The 25,853-nt window shown below is 33.9% G+C and overlaps 1 protein-coding gene across 1 annotated transcript in view; it reads left to right on the top strand.

Annotated features, from left to right (window-relative positions):
* Positions 1-25,853, top strand: part of LOC132747595 (uncharacterized) — a 49,033-nt gene that overhangs the window by 3,463 nt on the left and 19,717 nt on the right. The window contains exons 2-40 of the mRNA XM_060737016.1: positions 2,471-2,738; positions 4,319-4,452; positions 4,910-5,233; positions 5,761-5,965; positions 6,187-6,437; positions 6,835-7,060; positions 7,328-7,536; positions 7,809-7,989; positions 8,354-8,554; positions 8,816-9,064; positions 9,395-9,626; positions 10,279-10,451; positions 11,138-11,305; positions 11,614-11,736; positions 12,190-12,315; positions 12,618-12,761; positions 13,210-13,326; positions 13,938-14,195; positions 14,600-14,728; positions 15,094-15,219; positions 15,857-15,982; positions 16,279-16,410; positions 16,909-17,157; positions 17,506-17,625; positions 18,280-18,399; positions 18,703-18,831; positions 19,399-19,527; positions 19,832-20,098; positions 20,292-20,552; positions 20,885-21,013; positions 21,449-21,703; positions 22,060-22,338; positions 22,551-22,583; positions 22,889-23,010; positions 23,448-23,518; positions 23,708-23,862; positions 24,339-24,456; positions 24,969-25,124; positions 25,622-25,821. Coding sequence (XP_060592999.1) covers positions 2,471-2,738; positions 4,319-4,452; positions 4,910-5,233; positions 5,761-5,965; positions 6,187-6,437; positions 6,835-7,060; positions 7,328-7,536; positions 7,809-7,989; positions 8,354-8,554; positions 8,816-9,064; positions 9,395-9,626; positions 10,279-10,451; positions 11,138-11,305; positions 11,614-11,736; positions 12,190-12,315; positions 12,618-12,761; positions 13,210-13,326; positions 13,938-14,195; positions 14,600-14,728; positions 15,094-15,219; positions 15,857-15,982; positions 16,279-16,410; positions 16,909-17,157; positions 17,506-17,625; positions 18,280-18,399; positions 18,703-18,831; positions 19,399-19,527; positions 19,832-20,098; positions 20,292-20,552; positions 20,885-21,013; positions 21,449-21,703; positions 22,060-22,338; positions 22,551-22,583; positions 22,889-23,010; positions 23,448-23,518; positions 23,708-23,862; positions 24,339-24,456; positions 24,969-25,124; positions 25,622-25,821 — 6,895 coding nt within the window. The remainder of the gene's footprint in view (positions 1-2,470; positions 2,739-4,318; positions 4,453-4,909; positions 5,234-5,760; positions 5,966-6,186; positions 6,438-6,834; positions 7,061-7,327; positions 7,537-7,808; positions 7,990-8,353; positions 8,555-8,815; positions 9,065-9,394; positions 9,627-10,278; positions 10,452-11,137; positions 11,306-11,613; positions 11,737-12,189; positions 12,316-12,617; positions 12,762-13,209; positions 13,327-13,937; positions 14,196-14,599; positions 14,729-15,093; positions 15,220-15,856; positions 15,983-16,278; positions 16,411-16,908; positions 17,158-17,505; positions 17,626-18,279; positions 18,400-18,702; positions 18,832-19,398; positions 19,528-19,831; positions 20,099-20,291; positions 20,553-20,884; positions 21,014-21,448; positions 21,704-22,059; positions 22,339-22,550; positions 22,584-22,888; positions 23,011-23,447; positions 23,519-23,707; positions 23,863-24,338; positions 24,457-24,968; positions 25,125-25,621; positions 25,822-25,853) is intronic.

The following is a 25,853-nucleotide window of genomic DNA, read 5'->3' as shown; positions in this document are numbered from 1 at the left end:
ATCTTGTGAGTCTATAGCCAATCAGGTAATTAAGAAGGCCAATGCAAAACTTAAGTTTTTATATAGAAAAAGTTCATTTTTAAATAGGTATACTAAACAGCTTTTAGTTTCTTCATTAATACAATGTCATTTTGATTATGCGTGTGCCTCCTGGTATTTAGGGTTGAGTCACAATCTAAAAAATAGACTTCAGGCCACACAGAATAAGTTGGTGAGATTTATACTTAATCTCAGTCCCCGTACTCATATAGGGAGGGCTCATTTTGAGGAAGTTGGTTGGTTACCAGTACATCTGAGGGTAAATTTCCTTATTCTTGGTCATGTACATAAGATACATAACAATAGTGCACCTAGTTATTTAAATGAGCATTTTCAAATTGCAAATGAGGTACACTCTTACTCCACTCGGTTTAGAGATAGTAACAGTTATTCTATTCCAAGAGTTAAGGGTTTCGGTAAGAAAACATTTGTATTTAATGGTTGTCAGGAATGGAACAGGTTACCAACACATCTTAGGTTCATAGCAAGTCGTGATAATTTTAAAAAGTCTCTTAAGGAACATTTTATGCAATCAATATCTGTTTAGTCATTTTAATCTAGTCATCTTACCTAGCTTTTATTTATATATTTTTTATGTTTAGTGCATATTTTAGTAGTACCTATTCATTGTCAAACATATCTGTCATAATAATTATGATTATAATACATGTGTGATAAATTCTGTGATGGAAATACTTATGTGCAATAATTGATATAAGAAATTGTAATTGAATAATTTATGTGCAATACTTAATAATTTGTAAATATTTTGCCTTTTTGGTGTCATATGATCAACTTTAAGGACCACAATGGAAATAAGTCGGCTTATGCCTTCTTTTTGTGTCATCCTTGGTATTGAATATATGGCATCAACACATGCACTTTCATGTTTACATGTATCTCTTGATGTTGACATTGAATTTGTAGTTGTTTTATGACATGTATTTTTTACCAGAATAAAACTATCTATCTATCTATTACACGAAACTAAGCTAATGGGAAGTATCGATGTAAGGTTTTGATTTCATTCCGTGACTATCTGTCACGATAGTATCATAGAGTTGATCTTTGATGACACAAATTACGATCAGATTATTATTATCTTCTGGCTGGTTTTATGTTACTGTGTGTAGATAGTTGACAGTGATATATACCCCGCACTGGTCAATTTTAACGTACTGAATTTTGCCCGTATTTGTCAATCACGGTAATATCTAAAAATATTTATCAACGGTTTGTGAAAGATAAAGAGTGAAAAATGTTCACGAACTCCCTGACTAGGTAACATCAAATCATTTGACCTCCACCGCTGTGAAGCTGAAACCCAGACGTTCATTTATTCCGTCCATGGAAGCTTCATTTCCAAGTAAAGTGTGTGTAAAGTCGAGGGCTCATTGCAAACAAGTGCTTGCCAATTGCTTGAAAAAACCTCTACAAAAGTCTGGACTGTAGCGACATCACCTAAGCAGCACCGATGTGACATGAACCCCTTACTAAAGAAACACAAATAAATGATTGAGAAACGAAACTCAGTTGACTTACAAATACCATGAAGAGATTACATTTTTTCTTCCTTTCCTAATGCCATAAACATGTACTCGTTTGAAAAACAAACTCAGAGTCGTGCTAAAAGACTAGGTTTGTAAAATGATAACTCCCAGCAACTTAAAGATGTAATAGTCAAGATCTTGGTCATTTATACATATTATTACGCTATATTAATCATAATAACCAGTACCATTAATTAATACACGTAAAATCATCTTTTTCTTTCCTATCATGGTGGTCCTTTAGAGTATGATTTTTTGTTTCGCATTTTTCAGACTCCTGTTTTGGATACATTACAGCTCGTATGAATAACATAGAGTCCGGTATAGAAAACTAGCAAATCAGTTTTCATTCATTGAGAAAATAAGCAGCCATAACCGTGTTTGTATTTCTACAGTTTTTTATGGTCAATCGGCTTCATATTATCCGTTTTAGATGCCCCCACTTTTCTCAAATAAAAGTATAAGCTGGGCGTTGGTGATACATCTTAGAACGTAACAAAAGAACTTGATTTATCCTTTCAACGAATGTGATGAAAAGTATCATTAAAACCCGAATAATACAGAAGTATAGTGCTGACCGTGATTTGTAGAATTTCGGTGATTTAGGGTAAATGAAGCAATCTCTAGCCGCAGGAGGTCCATTGTCCAGCGCACCAATACTAAGCCTTTATATTCTCCTTCTGCATTAAAAAGATGATTATATATGTTTAGATGTAGGTGTTTCAATTCTTATTTGGATTTAAACTAGCCTTCAAGTGTGTGGCCACTGCTGTATTAAAGATGTCGTTATAAAAATAGGGTGTAACACTTTTTATTCATTTTTTCTTTTCGTAAAATTTTGAAGGAATTTATCAATATTTCCTTTATTTCAAAGCAAAAAGATGAGAGAATTTAGACAGTTTACTCTAACGGCATTATGTTGCATAATGGTAACGTCTTTGAAACTGAGTAGTGCGGCAACAAATGCCCCGAACACGAATCCCCCGGTGACAACAACACCTCCCCCTGACACGACAACGACAGGTACCACGACAACAACGGCCGCCACAACAACAACAACAGATCCACCAACCACCACACAGGAGGACACGACTACACAAGCACCAACAACTGCCACACCAAAATCTTACTGTGGAGATGCTGCAAATGGTAAAGTATTTATTTCTGCGATTTGTTGATAAATTTTAACGTTATTTCGTTTAAAATATTTATTAAAGACGTCTCACGTTATTATCATTTATTATTATTATTATTGTTATTGTTGCTGTTGTTGTTGTTGCTGCTGCTCTCATCATTATTATTATTATTGTTGTTGTTATTCTTATTATTATTATTATTATTATTATTATTATTATTATTATTATTATTATTATTATTATTGACAACTGCATCATAAACGTTCTTGCTGGGCTGACGCCACGAAAAGGTATGTCACTGGACATTGATTTTTTTCTGTAACGTAAAAGTGTCACTGGTTTAGTCGCACTTTAAAGATGATAAAGTTGTGGGTGATGTTGTTGATGTTGATGATGATGATGATGTTATTGTTTTTTTTTTTCTTGTTTTTTTTCTTTATTTATTTATTCTTTTTTTTTATTTATTTTTTTTTTTGGCAAATTAATAAGTAAATGTCATTCATATGAGACATTAATTTAAAATTAAAGAATAAAGTAAAAGAGATAGTTATAGTATTGTAATACGATATTTCTTTTCGTGTCTGAATACGTCATACGAAAGAACGTCGGGGATATAATTATGTATAGATCATATAACAATGTGATTTAACAATCAGCTCATAACTAAAAAAATGTCTGTCATCGGAATCCCATCAATAGTAAAAGCAAAAGAAGAAATTTGAGCTTATTGTCATAGCCAATGGTTATACTATCTTATATTTCACACTGACATTTTGAATTCCTTTCCTTTGATTTAAACAGTTTTGTATTTCATGATACAAAAAAAGTCATATGTACTGTATACAGCAAAATATAACAAAAAATATCATTTTAATGATCTAAGAAGTAAGCAGGGAGATGCAGAATTTAACCAAATACTTTTCCTCTAGTTAAATATACTCGTTTTTTCTTGTTGTTGTTGTTTTTTTCTATAAATCTTCAAGGTGGATCAAGGGAAAATACCCATGCAGTCAAACGAAACCATCTTAATGTAAGGATAGTGTAAAAAGGCAATTTTGAAATAATAATAGGATGGTCCCCTATGGTACCATTGTTCTTATTATTTCCAGCATATTGTACAAATAAAAAGAACTTGTTTTACTATTTTATTGAATTGTGTTTAACTGTCGCATCTTGATTTTAAAATACACATGTCATCCATAGAATAACTCGATGATTTAAATTAGAAACATCTATGGTCAGTCAGCCATGTTTTGAATGGGAGCTTACACTACCACCTACACATCTTTATACATACAACTAACTGTATAACAATTGTTCTATTCCTGTGCCTGAAATAACGCACGAAGGGGAACTTGATATCCAAGCTGAAACTGTGTCATATGACTTTCACAGGATGACAGAAAACCTTCCACTTACATATTGACTATATATAGATCGCTCATACAATCAAATAACGCTCCTCAGAATGCATGTGAAAGTCAACGCATATGTCTATGTTAAAAACAAAGTAAGACACATTAAATCATGTTCGCAAACTTTTTCAAAATTGTACTCTATACACATTTAGAACGCTTAAATGTTCATTTGTAGGTCTGTTTCTCCCGTTTGGCTCATCAGCAGGTGATACCCGTTTGGACAACATGGATGACGGATGCCATGAACCTCCTTCTAAGACGAATGGTTATAATGTGGCATTTACCAATACATGTTTCAAAAAGTTTCACGTACGTGTTTCTTCTGCATTTATATATGAATTATTCTACTTTAATACAGGATAAGATGAAAAACTAACGATGTACTCTGTTCTTATGTGCACATTATGTTTATAGCCAAGCAATTTAGCAATTAGAAGCATAATAAAGAACTATTCGAACGCAGATGACCCAAAGTTTTATAGAACTATGCACAAATTACAGTTTTATGCTTTTATGAATGTGAACTGAATTTTGCACATGACATGATATACAACGGATAAAAGTTCGGCCCTTGTGAAATCTAGAAATTAAAGTCTATGCATAGACGTCAGTCCTTAAAGTAACTCGGTGACTCAGATTTGGTAACAAGTCTTTTGAGATCTTTCATCATTCTTTATAAATAAATGTAATTTATTCATAAAAGACTTAAGACATTTTGTTGTTGTTTTTTATGTAAATGTATAAGCCTGTATTTTACGTGTTACAGATATGTGTCAACGGCTTGGTTTGCTTAAAGGATCCTTACACAGGTTACACTGTACCGAACCACAATGTCCAGAATGAAGACTTCCAAAACAAATATTGTATGGCGCCGTTTTTAATGGACCTTGATGCAACGAACACCGGTGACGTATGGTTCCACGAGTATGACGTCACTGAAGATTACAGTCTTAAAAGCAACGCTGCGGTACTTAAGGCGCAACAATTAGTGGCAAAACAAACAGACAATCCAACCTCAGACTTCACTCCCGCCTACGTTCTTGTTGCGACTTGGGATTCAGTTCCGAGGTTTAATGGTTCTGAATCAGAAGTAAGTTTTGTGGGTTTTGTTGTTTTTTTTCAATAGGAAAATATAGTCGTCAACTTTGACAATCTTTAACACATTAATTATTTGCCTTAAATGAATAATGATTTTGTTTATGCAGGTTTGTTTCCATTCTCTTTGTTAACGAATAAGATTGAGACCAGCCTAATAATAACTAAAACATGCTTTCCAATTTGCTAAACTAATGACCAAGACCTAACTATATGACCAGCTGGGATGGTTTACAATTTGCTACTTATAAAAATATTTCTACATTTGAGCCACGTCACGACAAAACCAACATAGAGCGTTTGCGACCAGCATGGATCCAGACCAGCCTGCGCATCCGCGCAGTCTGATCAGGATCCATGCTGTTCGCTATCAGTTTCTCTACTTGTAATAGGGTTAGTAAGCGAACAGCATGGATCCTGATCAGACTGCGCGGATGCGCAGGCTGGTCTGGATCCATGCTGGTCGCAAACCCATTATGTTGGTTTTGTCATGGCGCGGCTCATATATTGATATACTTTTAGACTGTGACTTTTCAACTGTTATATACATCGGATGGAGCGTCCGCCTACTCATTCTATGTTTACAAACGAGGAAGTATGGGAATTGGTAGCGGGGATGTCTTCATTGGACAGATTGTTAATGGTTTGCCACAAGGTGTCTGGACCACTTCCGTTAACTTTGACAAGTACAGGGACGTCGATGAGACGTTACGTTGGGCAGGTGGTGGTAAGTGACTTACCACATTTCATATCATACATTCAGTTTTTTTTAATAAGAGAATATCTGTTTTTATAGCATAAATAACAAAGGAGGAAAACACAGAAAGTCTGTGGAACGTGAACCTGTTTTTACAAATGCGAAAATAAACAACGAATTTAGATTCTAGAAATAAATAATTATTTTGTAAATATTAAAGTAGATCTATGGCATATATTTATTTCTTGCAGCTTGCTATGGAGCCACAGTTTACTCCCATAGTTCAGCAGAATGTCAGAACACTGCTGACTTTAAATGCAAGATCTGGAACAGTCGAGAAAAGCAGAGTTTGACAACAATTCAAACACAACTTAACTCCCTTCCACGTTGCCCCTGCTCAATTTTTCAAACTGGTGCTCTCTTTGACTCGGTCAACCTAAAGAGTGTCACCTCAGAAATTTTCTATACTCAGACGTCAAATGCTGATATAAGCTACGCCAAGGTGATAATTCTTATAATTTAATGCCATAAAAACCATTTTTAATCCAGCAATTCACTTATCCAGGACTCGTTAAAAAATATAGATATTGAATAATATATATGTGTCAGAAAGAAAGTCATGAGCGGGAAATTATACACAAAAAATCACACGAAAAATCGGCATGCGGCAGCCGGGTCTGGAACCATATATATGTATAAATTCATGTATATAAATAGTTGTATTTAACCAGAAACTTGCTATATCCATTTACGGTAACAGTGTTTGTAATATATGTATCTTATGTTCATACATTCTAGGTAGAAACATTCACTTGGCCCTTAAAATTACATTTGTATAACAATACCAATAAAAAGTTTAGTCATTGAATAACTTTAAATCTTTCTAATGACTTTTTCAGTCATGCGGGTATCGTAAGTTGTCATCTAATAGCGCAACCTTTATCGGAACCGGAAAATATAGAGGATCGTTTGCCAGGTATAATAGTAAAACAAACACAGCGAAGCACCAACAAGAAGATATTGCCACTAAGGATATATGCTGTCAACAAGCCGATTTATGTGATCTTTACTTCGAGGTCAGACCACCGTCGCAAAATTGCCTAGCTGTTCCAAACTTTGCCACAAGTAAGAATGATTTGCAAATAATTATACAAATATGCGATGCATCATTTATTTCTGTAGAACATTATTTAAAGTTTAAAGATAAGATACAGGACGTTAATAGTTGGTTATTTCTTTATAATTATTGTATTGCTAAACTGAAATTCGCAAATAATGTCAAATGAGGTTTTTACAAACAAGATAAAATTGCATTAATATGACGCATTTGACGCGTGCTTGTGTAATACTGGTATTTTCATTTAAACAAATGATTTAAATGGGCTATTTTAGGTAATACCGCTGGCGACCCACATTTCACAACCATAGACGGACTAGCTTATACATTCAATGGCCACGGAGAATACCATCTCCTTAATATTGACAATATTGGATTTAAAATCCAAGCTAGAACCGGACGCGCCATTGACGTCAACGGAACGTCCGTTGACGCTACAGTATTTACAGGATTTGCTGTGAAAGGAAATGGTTTTTGGATGCAGGTAATTATTCACATCAGACTGTATCTGCATTATACACATTTGACTGACCTTTTGAAATTTAATGAACTAGATAAGTCGTCTTAAGAAGTTAACATTTATACAAATTCTGGTTAGCTTTTAGGTCTTTAAATTAACTGACTTTGAATTTTTGAACGGACACAATACGTACCCTTAACTAACTAATTTATTTATCTGGGTAAAATGCTTAAACAGTAAGATTTCATAATTATAATGTGTCATTTTGTATAAATAATGGTTATTTTTATCCGAAGGCTGTATTAAATTCGGACCGCACACAGCTTGAAGTTTTATCTGGAACCGCACCGCTTAAATCCAGTCACGTGGACCATTCGCTGACGTTCTCCAACAACGGCGACGCTTTTAAGGTTACCGACGAACATTTGTCAATGAGACGTTCAGGAGAGACGCTGATTGTTTCGTTCCCGAGTGCAGGTAACTTGGTTGCTAGATAGTCACGTGACTGTTGTCATTTGAAGATTAGCTGACAGATAATTAAAGTTCGTAATATTTGAAGACATAATGCAACCTTGCAAATATATTGACCTTTATTCTGCTTTGCAGCGACTGAATCTACCCATGCAACCAGTGGAAACCAAGACCAACAGGCAATTACATATTTTAAATTGTCCCTAAAAATATCAAATTGTTATGTCCACACTGAAAGATTGGCAAGTGCATTAAAGATATTAACCGTGGTAAGGTGTTATTCTGGCATAACAGAACACAATTGAATATTAGAGATTATTCGGATTTCTTACAATGCAAAGATTTTTTTAGAAAATCGAATCTTTTTTAGGAGTTTTGATGAATATCACAAAGAGTGCAGGACTTCTAAGCTCAATTTTTTCAATCGATGCCCGACACAAGACTCACACCTCTGGCCTGCTCGGTAACTTTAATGGTGACGCAAGTGATGATCTTATACCAAGGAATTCTCAAACCCCTATTCCTTCTTCAAGCAACGAGGAGGCGATATTTCTTAATTTTGGAAAAACATGTAAGTTTGGATTTTATATTTGTTAAATACAAATATTCAGCAGATATCTTTTCAAAAATTCAGTTTAGCAGGCACAGTAATACTGTTCAAATGGTTGTTAAAAAAAGACCAGTCAACGCTTTCAAAACAATTTCAAACAGTTTAAAGTAATTTAGAACTACATTCACCACTCGGTTCGGTCAGAATTTCTTGTTTAAGGTCATTTCCATCGTGCGCATTATTTCATATTGTGGATTTTGGTGATTATTCTTTTTTCTTCAGGGATTACAACAGAAAGTGAATCTCAGTTTGCCTACCGCCTTGGCAAGACCCACGCTTCTTACAATTTCCCAGATTTCACACCGTTGTTTGAATCTTCATTCGCTGCAGAAGATCTGGCGAAGGCAAAAAGCACATGCGGAGAACAAAATAAGCAATGTATCTATGATTTACTCCTTTCGGCAGACGAATCATTCGCACTTGGTACCTTGACAGCATTCGATGACTTTCATGACGTCACAGCAATTGCAGGTAAATTTTACTATAGATTTAGCTTTTTAACCATAATCTATAGATAAGTAGCTGTCCAATTATATTCGATTAGCTTAAAACGGTATTTTATCGTATTAGAAAAAAAATCAAAATTTGTGAACAAAATGAAATTTTTAAAGGAAGAATAAAAGATAAGTAAAGGTTAAGGAAAAAAAGATCTTGAAATGAAACTTTCACGATTCAAATTCACAGCTGCAGGAATAGAAAATATAGTTTAAATATATATGTTTGCCTATTGCATTACAGATATAATGTTATTGGTACACATTGAAATAATCTGTACAAAAATATGATGTTTTTTTTCTTCAGAAAATGAAATCCCGACAATCAGCGTAGTTTCCGGGGCGACGGAAAGAAACGAAGTGTTCTATTTGCAGACGACACTCAATACCGCCAATACTGTGCGAATTAAAGCAGCAGACGACGGATCGGCAGTCACAAGTGTAGAATCAGATATAAGTGGTTTACAGAGAACGAATAACACAGACGGATCTGTTTCCGTCGTGTTTACACTAGCAGACTCAAATCCCTTATCGCTTAGGTAATATACAAAATAAAATGATTCGCAGATTGCTAGGGCCTGATTACAATATGGCAATGCAATAAGACATCATTAAGTCATACGAATAAAACGTTTTAAAATGACATTATCCCATCAAAGTGGAAATGATCAGTGAACAGTTTAAAACAAAATGACATGTTTTCATAATTGTGTTCAATTTTATATTTTTACTATGAAAAAAAAAATCAATAATTCATGTGACAAACTCATTTTTTTTATATAAATACCTTTCACCATGTAATGCTTGAATTTGAAAAAGAATACGGCAGTCATTTTATAATTCAGGTAGTTTTTATATTGTATCATACACGTTTTGTTATTATCAGTTATTGGTCAGTCACTGTTACAATAGCCAATCTTTTAATATACATTACAAATCAGCTCAACTTAACAGCGAAAAGTAAAACATAATGTCATTTAAATCTATATTTACGTCTTCATTTTCATTCTTGTTTCAGTTGTAGACAGTAATGCATATTCTTTGAAAACAAACTTCTATAATTTATTCGTTTCTTTTTCAAATATTTGTATTTCAGATATTATAATAGTAAATAAACGCATTAAAGCTAAAAAGGTCCTCATGTTGTCTGAACTATTAAAATATGATCATATGTATTTTTTGCTATTTTAGTTTTAGTGCAACAGATAATCTGGGAGCAACTTCCCCGGAATTGGTTATAACCATTGTAATATGCCAAGTCTGTACCAACCATGGGTCATGTGATTACACTTCGTTTCAAGAAACACATCCAGCGCTTGACAATTTCAAACTTGCCCAATGTCAGTGTGAACCTTACTGGGAAGGTATGTAACTCCTGCAATGTTTCTGACATTGAGGTTATAGGTTAAAATTGTCGGATGTATCCTGCAAATCACATTTATTTTTGTTCTTGGTAAACATGGTATAACTGATTTAACAAACCCGTAAATAATTTCGTCCCCTTATTGCAAAGACGGTACGTTTGCATTATTGTAAGAAACTTGCGTTAAAAGGTGTAAAAAGCCTTGGATTAAATGAGTTATTTTCTGAAAGAATTAACCATTTCATTCACTAGTTGGATGAACGATATATCAGTTTTGTCATATTGCTAGATTTTTGACCATTCACACAGTCTTTCTTTTGTCTCGTTGTTCTCTCAACATATATCTCTTGGAAACTTTTGGCGCAAAGCTTGTGTCCAGACGAGAAGATGCGATTTCTCTCTCTTTTCTTTTCTCTTTTACGCGTTGGCGAAAGTTAAGTTTTCGATTTATAGTCAATATATTCAATACACATTGAAACAGTTATATGCAAAAACATGTTAATTAGTTCTTAGACTACATACAAAACTCAATTTCAGATTATAAGCATAGCTCTTGTATTTGCAATTTTCAAAATCGCCACTGCAGCCATGTTTTATTTACATAGTAATACCCACTCTTTTGTCTTTACACTTTTATCATGTTTATATATAAAAGATCAAATTAGATTTAAAAAATTTAACTTTCAGGTGATAACTGTGAGACAGACGTAAACGGATGCGCCACATCACCATGTTCCCAGGGACAAAATTGTACCGACACTAATGCGGATGACAACAAGGCCAATCCCTCATTACCGGCATACACGTGCTCGGCCTGTCCTAAAGGTTACGAGGATAACGGAGTAAAGTGTGTTGGTATGGGCATAAGTATCAAATAATCATTTCTTTTTTTCTAATTTACAAAATCTGAAGATGAAAACATTTTACTTAACTGTTTCTTTCTGTTTGCTATACACTACATATTTAAGAAAATGTGCCAATTACATGCAAACAATATCTTCTTTCTTTTTTTCTTTTTCCTTTGATTAAAATACATGTATTTCATCGGAATTTAAGCAGTTAAATAAGTTCTAGAACAGAAATATTGCATTGAATGTGTTTGAAGGTACAATACTCATTTTTATGTAGTTCTTAAATTATTATTTTCTCGTCACATATTTTAGACATTGACGAATGCACACCTACCAATCCTTGTACTTCCGGAACTTGTGTAAATACTGCCGGAAGTTTTACATGTGCTTGTAATTCCGGATACAGATTGGACGCTGATTTGGTCACGTGCAAAGGTAACTTTTGTGTTCAAGTAAACATATGTGTGTCCTTTCTTAAAACGTAAATTTTATTCATTTCTAAAGCATATGTGCCGTGATTAAAGAATTACTATGTGATTAACATATATTGACACTGTGAAATATTTGCATATGGCCATGAGTAACTTGCTGCGATAAGGTATATTTATTTCTTGCACATAAAACTTTTCTTCAGTAACAATATATGTTTGAAATTTACCTTAACCTTTGTAATAGATATTCTCAGTTTTGTATATGTTTAAATACCTTAATTTTACAAATCGCGTGAGAAGTTAAACATAAAAATAAAACAATAGTCATATTGCAAGTTGATATCATATCAAATTTATCCATGCTTTTTATCTATGGTGTGCATGACAATATCATCTTTAATATAAGAATTAGAGACTCGCGGTATATTCAAATGATAAATGTGTTATCTATTTATAGACATAAATGAGTGTGACGAAGAAACGGATGGGTGTGATCAAATATGTGAAAACACCGCCGGCGGCTTCACGTGCTCGTGTCAAACAGGTTATAAACGTAACGATGCAAATACGGCGTGTGAAGTCGGTAAGATATCTTGACAAATAAAAATTTGGCCAATTGCTTTGCTATATGTCGTGTTTTTCAACAACAAAATGTCACGCTAATAGGGAAAACAAAGTTGTATTTCCAATATGTAAGATTTTCCTGCACATATAATCAGTTGGATTCAATCTAATAATTTTGAACAGATATTACCGTATTTCTTTCGATAAGTTCACACATGTTTTTATTTCCCACAAAACGTTTACTTTAAATGCTTGAAAGAATAATATGTATTATGCATACATGTATATATTACACTGATAATACGACATGTATATATATAGACGCTGGCAACACGGCTGTACGGGACGCCTGTACATCCGCCGGATGTGATAACGCAGACGGTTGCACTGTAGATGAGAACAACAACGGCGTCTGTTTCTGCAATGCTGGATACTCCTTAAACCAAACTGACAACACCTGCGCAGGTATTTTTATTTTTTCAGATAAATGGACGCATAATATTTATTTTAGCTTTTTTATTCATTTATTCCTGAAATTTACGTCAATGATTTCCTAAATTGTTATATACATCATTCTTGTTTTTTAACCTAAAGCTGGAACAAGAAAATCTATATTAAATATGGGTTATCACATTGACCTGCTTAAAACGGAACCGGAAATGATTTCATTTTCCACCCTTACAAAACCAGGCCAGTATTTTTTGGAAAATGAAATCTGTTAAACTTTGAAAAACTGTCTCAAGTCAAAGCATGCCAAATTTGTTACAAAATTTCAGCAGTTAACCAATTTGACTTAAGTTCAGATCTACATAAGTTATTTCTCGCAAGAAGCATTAATTAGGAGTGTTAATTTAATGTAAACGCATGTTGAATTTAGTAACTTATACATGTATTTTATGCATTTTCCCTTCAGATGTGAATGAGTGCGACCTGGGTGTATGTTCTCAGGAATGTTCGAATACTGCTGGAAGTTACACTTGTAAATGTTTAGTTGGATACAAACTTGCTACAGACGGAGTTACATGCAATGGTAGGCCTAAAGTCAATTAATACAGAACTTATTTTACTCCGATGGTATAGGAAGCCATAAGCTTATAGAAACACTCTCAAATCCGTAACTAGAACGAACCAGTATACTAAGCAATGAGTGTAAAATTTCATGCTCAAGGAACGTTTTATTATATCTTTAACATTAAATACTTTCAGAATAAAATTACAATGTATATAATTCTAAAAAGTTTATCTGATGTCATTTTACATGTAGATTTTTTTTATAATAAACTGCACCGAAATTATAGTTCAGTTACTACGTTTCGGTTCCATGCAAATATACAGTCTAACGACAATTACGTGCAAGTCACATAAACAGTCTAAGAAACGAAAAGTTATTGTAATAGTGTAATAGTGTGCATGTAAATAGTGAAATTTCTGACTCTCGGCCTTGAGCGATTGCACCATGTTTTAGTCACTTACATGTTTCAATTTAAAAACACACATGTACAAGTACGATATACAAATAAAGTTCCAGATTGACTTTATATAGAGAAGTTTTTGTTTCAAATCAAGAATAAATATTTACATTTTAATGAAGCTAGTTCCAATTTCTTACGTCAAGACGGTTTTATGGTATTCTCATTCCAGATTGCACATTCCCATCATATGGTTTAAATTGTGCCAACACAATTACAAGCTGTCCAGCCCAACAAGGTACCTATGACTCCGGGCGCGGATGTGTATGCAATGCAGGCTGGGAAGGGTCGGACTGTGAAACGGACGTGAACGAGTGTTCGGAAGCAAACATCTGCGGAGATATAAACAAAGTGTGTACAAATACTAGAGGGGCGTATACCTGTTTATGCAGAAATGGGTTCCGACAACAAGACGACGGAACCTGTACAGGTATTTTATTCTTGTAGATGATCAAGTTGTGCTATATAAAGTGTACGTTGGTTTAAAAGATAGATTTTTTAACAGTGAACATGTATACCTTGTGCTTAGATATTAAATATGTTTTCCTCCTTAAATCTCTTCTTAGTTAGCTCTTTATGAGTTAGTCTTTAGTCGATTATGGAGGAAGCTATGGCTTTCCCTAGAAATGGTTTGAATCCACGTGGCCAGCAATCCTTAGATTACAAATCCGACGCATTAAACGCCAATACCACAATCTGATCCATTTTATAAAGCCCTGTTTAATGAAAGTCCAAAGTTGTACAATTTATCTCGTTTCATTTTTAGTTTTGCGTGCTTTGACTGTTTATGAAACAGCAATGTATATTCTTATCTTTTTACACATTACATTTCAGATATTGACGAGTGTGCTGACGTCACGTTAAACACGTGTGAACAAGCCTGCACTAATACGGTCGGTGCTTACACGTGCGGCTGCAACGTAGGTTTTAATGTTGATCCAAGTGATGCAACCAAGTGCAAAGGTACGGTGTTCAAGCTGAACTTTAGATATTAATTAAAATTTCATAACCATGCTTAACTCATAAATAACGTGTATGACAGCTTTAATGATTTTAAGTAAAAAGTAACAAACCGAGAGATTTGTAGTTTAAGTTCTAGTCAGGATGTTAAATATATAAGAGAATTACAGAGTTGTTGGGTAATTTAAAAATGGTGTAACAATATCAAATCTACACCATTATAATTACTACTGTGTTGTTGGCTGTCCCTTTTTCTTTATTAATGAACAAAAATGCCATAAAAAAACTTATCTAGAGAATATGCGTAACTCTATCGGTATTATGATGTGGGAATGCATTACAAAGAGATTTCTTTATTCTATTTATAGACATAGACGAGTGCGCGGGTTCTACTTCCGGTTGTCAGCAGATATGTGTGAACATCAACGGTGGATTTAATTGTGATTGTAATCCAGGATACGAGCTTGATGCGGACAGACGAACTTGTAAAAAATGTAAGTTCGTTTTATATTTTTATTTAAATTTCTTAACTTTCCCTCAACAAGCATGTTAAGGGCTGATTAACTGGACGCCTCTATTATTGTTTAACCGTAACATATTTTGGTAATTAAAGCTTTTTCAGTTTGCAATTCTACATTTTGTTTGTGTAGTTCAAGTCAAAGCATATGTCAAAGTAGCAGAAGACATTATTTAGGACTAGTGTTTGGAGGTTTCGTAACATTGGATAACTAATCACTATGAATGCAGGGTTTGCGAATTCAATTTGCGCTACTATAATTACTTAAACGTATTTCCGACAAAACTTTTAAAAATGCGGTGCGTAGACATATTATATATTAATGATGTATTGCAAAACTTTTCCGTCGATAATTATGACGCCGAGGAGTTCCGATTGTGAATTACACCTTATGAAACGTGTTTCTAGAGTGGAGTAACTTCTGTAATCTCTGGAATGAATCACCGCTTTTGGTAGCTGATATTAACATATAACATTATTACAAATTTGTTTGATTCCGAATCTAAACGTAAGAAGGGATGAGGAAAGAGGTTTGAGAATCATATATCATTCTATTTTCTATGATAATATTGGTATTGGTTATTTTGATAATCATTGTTCAATTTCGATTTCAGTGGAAGATGTATGTCAAGGTTTTACCTCGAAAAATTGTTCCGACATTTGCAATGTGGTCAATAATGCTCCGGTGTGTTCCTGTGGAAACGGGTTTTATCTCGCCACCGATGACCAGACTTGTATAGGTGAGTCTAAATCCCGTACCACCAGACAATATTTAAATGTATTCTTTTGTATGTTCTCACATTATAAAAAAAACATTTATTTTCTCATCGAACGGGCGTAATTATTCAAAAAAGATGTAGAATTATTATATATTAAACATTAAACATTATTGTACTCACAATAAATCTATCGCATTTTATAGTGAATGCCAATTTTAACTAAATTGAAATTCGTTTAAATTTATCAGAATATTTATATTTATGTTGTTGTTTGCATAATCTCATTTAATATCACATGTGTCGGTTTAAATTTACAGATGTCAACGAGTGCGATAATGCAACCTTAAATTTATGCTCGGTGAAATCATCGTGCGTGAACATAGACGGCGGATATACCTGCTCCTGTGCAGCGGGATTTAGACTCGAAAATGACCGTAGAACGTGCACAGGTATTTATCTCTTTACATTGATATGAAACGAGTGTATAATTGTGTTGATTATGAATAAAGTTTTAAAAATAATCTTCTGCTTTTAACATTGGATAATCTTGGCTACACTGTCCCGCACTGCTATGGGTACGAATCCCGCAAGAAAAATTAGCTTTTGAAAAACAAAATTATCCAGCTACATTTGTAGTCATGCTAGTCCAAGGGAGACTGGCGACTGTACCGAGGTACGTTAAAAACACTTTTGAAGCATGGAGAGACCAGTATTCCTACACTAATGAAGCATTACCGTAAAAGTGTCGTTATAGTGTTGGGATAATCATTGAGAATAAACAGGCTATTTTTATTTTTTTGTAATTTACAAATCTAATAAAAAGATAAGATTTATAAACTTTGAATTTGTGTTAATTTCTAAAAAGGAGACATATTTTGTATAATTATTAATGCTGTTGTTGAACCTATTTTGGAGAAATTTTACAATTTATTGTGTCTTATTCTTAGCATGTGACGAGTTTACATACGGCGTGAATTGCGCAAATAAATGTGACTGCGGAGTCGGAGCCTCATCATGTGACTCTGTGACTGGGTGTGTTTGTAAGGACGGCTGGACAGGTCAGAAGTGTGACACCGACAAGGACGAATGCCAGGCAAACCCTTGTACCGGAGTCAACAAAGCTTGCGTCAACACGCCGGGATCCTATGAGTGCAGATGTAAACCCGGATATGAGGATGTGAACGGAGTTTGCACGAGTAAGTTGTTTGACAGAAAGAAAATAATATTGAGTAAATTGTTCTATATTAAATACCATATAGGCCTACCGATTATACATTTACAAAACTGATGACACATTTACGAAACTCGACGGAAAAGCCCGAAAAGTTGCGATTGACAATGCCAGTAACACACTAACAAAACGGGTAATACATTAAAATTTTACAAAAATGGTAATTTACTGTTAGTAAACAACAACTTGTCTTTATCATTGATATCAGGAATAGCTTTATTATACTTGTCACACAAAAAACACTATGTTGTATATAAAGATCGTTTGATACGCTTAAACAACGCTTTTAAATTTTATTTTATTTTGTCTTCAGATATTAATGAATGTAACGACGCTAATCTGAACGTATGCAGTCAGATTTGTACAGACACTGACGGAAGTTTCGAATGTAGTTGTAATCCAGGATTTCTTCAAGATGGAAACAGCTGCAATGGTAAATTATTTTATATCATATCTCAATCAATAGACAAACATTTCTTAGGTTTTACGAGTTAAAAACCAAAAATCCTGTACGATTTCTATCATGGTATCTTTCAGGGAAATGGGCGAAGAATTGACTAATGGGTTAGTTCTTAATTATTTTTCAGACGACATCCTTATCAGCACTGCATTACCACAATGACAGTGGATATTGCTTAAAGATAATCTGATAATCATTAAATGTTAATAAATTTTGTTTGTTTCAATAAATCATTACAATTTAAAAGTAAATAAAATTAGACATGACGTAGGTCATCTCAGTTTTTAATTATTCCCCTTGATTACTGGTGGGTTTATCCTCGCCCCACTAAATATGTTAAATGGACGAGTCCAGCTTTCAATCTTGACAATACCATTCATCAATTTTAGGGGAAAAACCTTTAAATATATAATGACTGAATAGTAACCAGTGCAGACCTTAATCAGACGACAAAGATGTGTCGGCAGATCTTGGTCTGCACTGGTCTCATGGAGAGATTCTGTTGCCGCCGGCAGGCTAATGGTTTTGTTGAACAATAACAAAAAATATGTTATTGACTGAATTTCACATACAAAGTAATAAAATCAATGGATAACAGTTGTAATGAGGGTTTGTTTTCCTCTTCAGACATCAATGAATGTGATGGGGCACATGGTTGTGAACAGATCTGTACAAACTTGGTGGGTGGCTATAGATGTTCATGTCCAGAAAACTACAAGCTAAATGATGACAAGAGAACGTGCAGTCGTAAGATATTTTTATATTAAGTTTTTTTACAGAGTTTCTTTCAAGGGTGCCATCGAAATCAGTAGCATTTTAAACTTGCAACGCGTTTAAGGAAATGTTATTGTTTTAAAGTTATAATTTCTGTTTACGAAATAAATGTATAAATACAATGTAATAAATAAATTGCTAATAAATGGACTATTTCCATTTTGGTAAAATCATAGTTAAACTATTATCATGAATTAAAAATTTTATTTATATACATACATTTGTACAAATAGTTCAATATGTAAGTAAATTAAATATAAACATGTCTGATTTTAGCTCTTAACGAGTGTACCGACTCCAACTACTGCAGCGGTGGTGCCATCTGCGCGCGCATTAACAATGTCGACACGTGCACGTGTAAAACAGGTTACGGGTTTGATACCGGATCGACTACAGCCTGTGTTGGTAAGTACTTCCGGTCGATAATGTAGATACTTTAAAAGTGGTAAAAAACATAATTTGTCTACAGCATCATCAAAATAAATTAGCCGCGTGCTATATCTTGTGAAATAGTTCTTTCAAACAAAAGATATATTATATAAACCAGTAATAGTTACATGTTCTCGTATTAAGTCACGGGATCTCGTATATAGTCGTGTGTTCTCTTATACAGTCAAATGTAATCACGTGTTATCATATTCAGTCACGTGTCATCGAATATAGTCATGTTTGTCACGTGTTCTGTAAATAGTCATATATTTTCTTATATAGCCACGTGTTCTCGTATATAATCACGTATGTGTATATTGTCGTGTGTTCATGTATATAGTTGTGACTGTTCTGTTATATAGAACATAGTCACGTGTTTTCGTATACAGTGGCGTGTTCCCGGTTCTCATATAGTTAGTAAATTACACGATCTTGTTTAAAGTCACATCTTTAATTCTTGTTTTATGGTTCTTTAATAAATCTTTGATAGTAAGATGGACTTAACTTACATATAATAACAGTGTCTATATTTTACTTATTCAGATATAAAAGAGTGTTCTGAGACCAGCTTGAATAAATGTAATCAAGAGTGTACAGAATTGCCCGGAAGTTACGTTTGTTCTTGCAACAAAGACGGATTTGTTTTAGACGCAGACGACCAAACCTGTATCGGTAGGAAATTGTTTAGCATACATTATCTTGAAAATTTCATGTCACTAAAGTTGCTTTTTTCTAAAGAAACAATTGAGTATTTGACGAGCAATATACATTTGAAGCTTAATTACTAATAAAGCCATATAGATTTATAGATATTTCATAAAAAAGTTCGTGTTTCTAATCATTTTAATCATTTTCAATTTAAAATTAATCACACCTGTTTTATGTATTGGAAACCGAAAAAAATATAGGTTTCTTTTGAATTAACAGAGAAATTCCAACTTTCGTCTGCATAGTTTGATTTTTATGATATTTATAGAATGTCAGGAGGGTAAATTTGGCATCAACTGTACACAGACTTGTGAGTGTGAAACAGCAAATGGTAATACAAAGTCATGTGACCATGTGAGTGGCTCATGCACGTGTAACGCAGGTTGGGAAGGTACAAAATGTGAAATAGATATCAACGAATGTCAAACATTGACTAAACCGTGTCCATCAAACTCAGCGTGTGCTAATGAAGAGGGATCGTACAATTGTATATGCAGCACGGGTTACATAAAAGCTGGTGATGGCACGTGCACAGGTATGAGAAAAATCAAAGAGATTATATCAAAGACAGACTTACAAAATTGTTTGAAAAACTTTCTAGAACGAGTACTATTTTATGTATATTCGAATCATAAAGAATTGTTAAGGCACCATTTTTTTGGCGTTTATATATTTTTGTCCAAAGAATAATGATGTTCCAAGCCTTCAAAGAATTTTTTACTTTGCAGAATGCGACTCCACGCACTTCGGTGTTAACTGCGTGCAGACGTGTTCATGCGTTGCCGCTAACACGGATGTCTGTGACAAAATCAGTGGCGAGTGCACATGCGCGGGCGGATGGACCGGAACTACTTGTAACGAGAACATCGATGAATGCCAAACAACAAATATTTGTAATGACACACTTAAGACTTGCGCAGATACTGACGGCTCCTACACGTGTTCATGTATAGAAGGTTACACTGCAAATAGTGATAACGTTTGCATAGGTGAGAACTCAAATTGATCCTCCATAATTATGGAGTAGATCTGTCACTATAAGCATGCTGTTGCAATATGTAATCGACATTTACAATTGCTTTTGTTCTTTTACGTAAGATCTTATGTTCCTGCTGGAATTGCCAGAGTAATGCGATGTTAGGTGAATGAAAATTTCAAAAAAACAAATATCGTTTCGTTAAAGGCCATCAATTAAAGGTTTGTAGCGTTCAAAATTTCAAATCAAAGTATGATTTAAGATTTTATCAATAAAATAGCGCATGCACATTTACTTATCAACAATGATGATGACTATTATGAATGTGTGTTTTTGATTATGCAGATAAAGACGAATGTTTGTTGGGAACTCACGCCTGCACAGAGACAGGACAAAAATGTGTGAATGCTGTACCAAAATTCACGTGCGCTTGTTCCCCCGGGTACTCGGGAACCAGCGGTTCAACTTGTACACGTAAGTTTTAATCATACAAATATATGCAATCTTTTATTTAACGAAAAGACATTTGCGACATACAATGTTTACATCATTAGAAAACTAGAATATGTAAGAGTATTGCAGAATTTTATGAGAGGTTTTTGGTATAATGTCAAATACGAGTATATTCTGCGAGTCATAACGAATATATAATATAAAAGAATACTTCAGGCAATGACTTCCTAATATATCTATCACCAGGATCTTTCAAACAGAATGCCTTGGTATCGCTGTTAAATTTTTGTCAAACCTAAACTCGAAGAATTATGCCGGTATGTTCAAATCTAAAATTGTTTTAGGAACGTTAAGCTCACTGTGAAATAACAAAATATACCATGACTGTAATGTCTATCCTGTTAACAAGCTAATATTTAGAAATTTCCAACTTATTGTTGTTGTTTCTTCTGACAGCTTGTGGTCCCAACACTTGGGGAGAACAGTGCGGAAATACATGTGCCTGCAATAACACCAACACAGAACGCTGTGATCCTTCAGTAGGCTGTGTATGCAAACCAGGCTGGACCGGTGCTGACTGTAGTACTGACGTTGATGAATGTACGTTAGGAATTGATGATTGCGTCACCAACGCTGTCTGCACAAATGTGCCAGGAAATTTCTCTTGCGCATGCGCAACAGGATACCAGAGCGTAAACAATTCGTGCGCATGTAAGTTTGCAGAAATAACCAGCTTTACTAAGATAGGTCCTTGGTTTGTGGTAGCAATAATAAATAAAAGCGAAAGAACAATATCTTTCAAAACAGCTAATAGTTGATGTACAATTTGTTTTTCAAATCCAAGCACTAATTTGATCCACTTGTTATTCAATTGCATGTCCTAGGTAGAATCCAAACAAAGTAGGCGTCTTTGATATTATTGTGCGAATATTTAATTAACTTCAAATAAGTGCGGAATTTTTTTATTGATCATTTATAGTTAGACTGCTGGTAATAAATGAGTTTTCACGTTATCAATCATTTACATGAATTTACTTGGCAAATACAAGGACATTCTTCCTTTTCAGCTTGTAGTAATAACGGATACGGGGATTCTTGCACAACAGCATGTGATTGCGTTGCTGCGAACGCAATTGCAGATCAGACATGTAATCACATTACCGGAAGATGCGAATGTAAGGCCACGTGGACCGGAAATAGATGTCAGACGGATGTGGACGAATGCGCCGCAGATTCGAATTTATGCAAAAATAAACCAAACCAAGGTTGTCATAATTTGGATGGAAGTTACGAATGTTCCTGCTTCCTGGGTTTTACAAGGGATCAAAATGGAACATGTGTTGATAGTAAGTTAGTTAAATTGTTGGTGATGAAGCTATGTATCTTTTAGATACTCATTTAGCCGTAAGTGTTTTCCTTATCGTGATATAAAATTGCATTTTAACGTAGAAATTTAAATGATTCACAGTGCTAGCATTTTTATATCGTAGTAAAAGTGATTCTGACTATATTTTGTTTTGTCAGTTACATTTCAACTTAACGTTTTTTTGTATTTTAGGTACCGCAACAACGACCAGCTTGCCCGTACCAGGTATGTTTTAAGAATCTAAAAATTGCACTGGTTGATGGAAACCTTAAATGTAGTTCAATAATTTTCTAATTAAACCCATTTTAAAGATAAATATAATGATACTTTTTTCAAAGGCACTGTAAAGTTTACCTGTTCGTACACAATCAATATTAACAAAGTTACGCATTTAATCAAATTTTGAATAACAAAATAAGTACAAATATATAAGTCAAATTTTTTATTCGTAAGTACAACATGTGTCTTTAAATGGAGACTTTTAATGGATATATTTTATCAAGTTAAATGGAAGATATATTTTGTTTCAGCGGATGCAGTCGGAGTTGATATGTTTTTGAGTCTTAACCTAAGTGTGGACTCAGTCTCACTAAGTGACAACTTAACTGTTATAACTACGAACAATGAATACAAAGCTGAGGCGGAACGTGCTGTAAGTTTTAAACTTTTTTAACGAAAAGTAGTATTTCTTTATGTTTACTATCAGAAATTGACCATTAATTTAAATGAATGATGGGAACAAAAAGTTATTCTACAATCTGAGCTATTCCATTATGTTTAACTAACAGAAATAACCATTACTTCTAAAGAATGATGGGTTTAGAAAAGAAATCCGAGTCGCAAGTAAAGGTACATACACAATATACATGTAAATACAGTCTTTGTCCTTAATGTGATAAAATGTAATTATTTCTGTGAATTTGTATAAATAAATCAATTTTATTTTCTCACCATATACTAATTACAAAGACATCTACAGAGTCAACCCATGATTTTCTAACGCACTTACAGAAGTAACTCAATACGATATCGAAATGACATGCAAAAATGATATTATTAAAAGTAATTTATTTTCCTCATTTTTTCCAGATTAAAGCCTATTTAGAGAGTAAAATGGCCGCCGCTAACCTTCAGGCAGTAAAAGTGTATTCTGTCGCCGAGTAAGTTCATTCATTTATTTTTATCGTTAAGAAATATAATGACTCTAAATTGAAGGCAAGTTTAAAGCACGATTTGTTCATGCCAAGACAAAAGACTTTTAAAATCGTATCATAAGTTCGAATTTTCTTTTTCAATCTCATGAAAATCATGTCCATCCAATTAATGTAAGCCATATGTTCTCTTCGTAGGGGAAGTCTGGATGCAAAGTTAATAGTTTTGATAGCAAACACGGATGCAGCTAAAAAGGATTTTGCAAACGCTGTTTACAGTTTACGTGACACACCAATCACTGTGTTCGGGCAGACGACATTAGCTCAGACATTGCGTATCGGCAATTCAGCTGGTAAATAAATTGGTTTTCAACTAAAACAAAACTTTTTTCCAGGGCTTTAATTGTTTGAGTATGCTGTGTGGAAATGCGTTAATAAAATTATTGTTATTTACAATACGTTATTTACAATGCATAGATATTAATGCCGTGTCTAAAATGTCCAGTTGGTTTTAAAACCGTAAATTGAAGAAACAATCTTAAAATCTATTATAAGTATATTGTAATATGACTTTGCTATCCTTCTTGTTTGATTAAGAGCTCTCGTATTTAAGGGCATCGTCCCATTCTATGACAATCTCGCGTGAAATTGTTCAACTTCGCCACTTTGTCGCAATCCGATTAATACTAGTTTTGTATTAGAAAAAAAAGTATAAGCTGACTAGTTTTTGATTGAACGTTACACGATACGGAAATTGACGAAAAGTTCCGGAAGTTCCCGACATTATGGCGGAGATGTAATATCTAAATGTAATATTTCATTTATTCAGCAATAAACCCACAAACAGCCACAGAAGGAACAATTAAGTGTCTGGCACTGTCCGAGTCTAACGGTAAATGTAGCAGCGATGAGGATTGTGTTATAGAAAACGGACAACCAATTTGCAGGTTCAGCTCTTTAATACACATTTCAACTCCATTTGGTATCCTATAAATTTGCATTAAGTCAGATCAATATATCAAGATTATTGAAGATTTTAGTGCTTAAAGAAAGATATATTTAAGTGTCCAAAATAAAACTAAATCTTTTTAATTTTTATTATTGTGGGTCTTGTTGTTAAATGCTTTCGTCTGACATGCACTGCCGAGTCAAAACAGTGCTTTATTTTGGCGCCGAAAGGCTGGGAATATGTTTAAGTTAGCGGGAGTTTTTACCATTTGAGTGCCTCCTAACCAGTGTTTTGATCATACAAAACACAAAATTCCCCGTGAATGGAAGGACCATGATTACAAATGAGTAGTGCTGTACAAAGTACGAAACCCTAGCTTTTAGTGCAGTAAGGTTTACAAGCATTTAATGTCTTAATACTAAACTTGTCTTATTTTCCTGAATAGACACACGGATTCGCAATACGTTGTGCTTAGTAAAAACAAGCAGTCATGATATTTACCTATTTTAGGTTGCGGACCACAGATAATTTCGCCTTGGTGATAGGACTGGGTGTTGGAATACCATTGTTTTTCATCGCCCTCCTCATTTTGGCTGTTTGTATTGTATACGTCACTAAACGAAAACGAAGTCAACGATATGGATACAGGTCTAGTGAATTTGATAGGTATGTAATAATATAAGCTCAGATTGTAAGAATAAACATCCGCTTGTGAAATATGTATTGCCAAACCCTGTATTTATAGAAAACATGAATTTCTGTTTATTATAAATCATATTTTTTAACCATACGATTCAAAATACTTGCCCTTTAATTGTGTGTATTGGCTGAATTGAGAAGAAATTAACCTTGCAAGACACCAGTGAAAATACGGAAAATATGTTTCACTGCAGTGAAAACTATATTCTTTCAGTGAAATACGGGACATGAAAATATGCATTTAATTTCATCAATATTTCTCAATATTTTATTAATGTATAATAAATAAAGTAAATTTTATCTTTTCAGAATGATCTTTGGATATTTACTGATAATTATTATGGTTGCTATGTACTTATCAGTCCCTTAATTTATTCAATGTTTCAGGCTCTCTTTCCTGATTATAATTTTAGTTCAAATTGCAAATTTTACATGTGAATGATTATGTTTTTTTTATTTTACAGACAAACATTTGACCATCATGGTGCTTTCTTCCCAAGCGTCATGCCGACAAAGATAAACACAATTGGACGGAATGACCCCGTTTATGTACCGTACACCTGGGACGACCAGTCCACGTTGTCAGCGTCTTCGTCAGACGACAATACTAAGAAACGCCGCAGACGACGACGAGGTGAAACATATCCGGTTATTGATGATGAAGGTTATTATTTTTTTCATTTTCTGAATTATTTT

Source organism: Ruditapes philippinarum, unplaced genomic scaffold (assembly GCF_026571515.1).
Source record: "Ruditapes philippinarum isolate M1 unplaced genomic scaffold, ASM2657151v2 ctg3076_1_1_1_1, whole genome shotgun sequence".
Lineage (NCBI taxonomy): Eukaryota > Metazoa > Mollusca > Bivalvia > Venerida > Veneridae > Ruditapes > Ruditapes philippinarum.
Note: the sequence above shows the minus strand (reverse complement) of the source record. Positions and strands in the feature narration are given on the sequence as shown.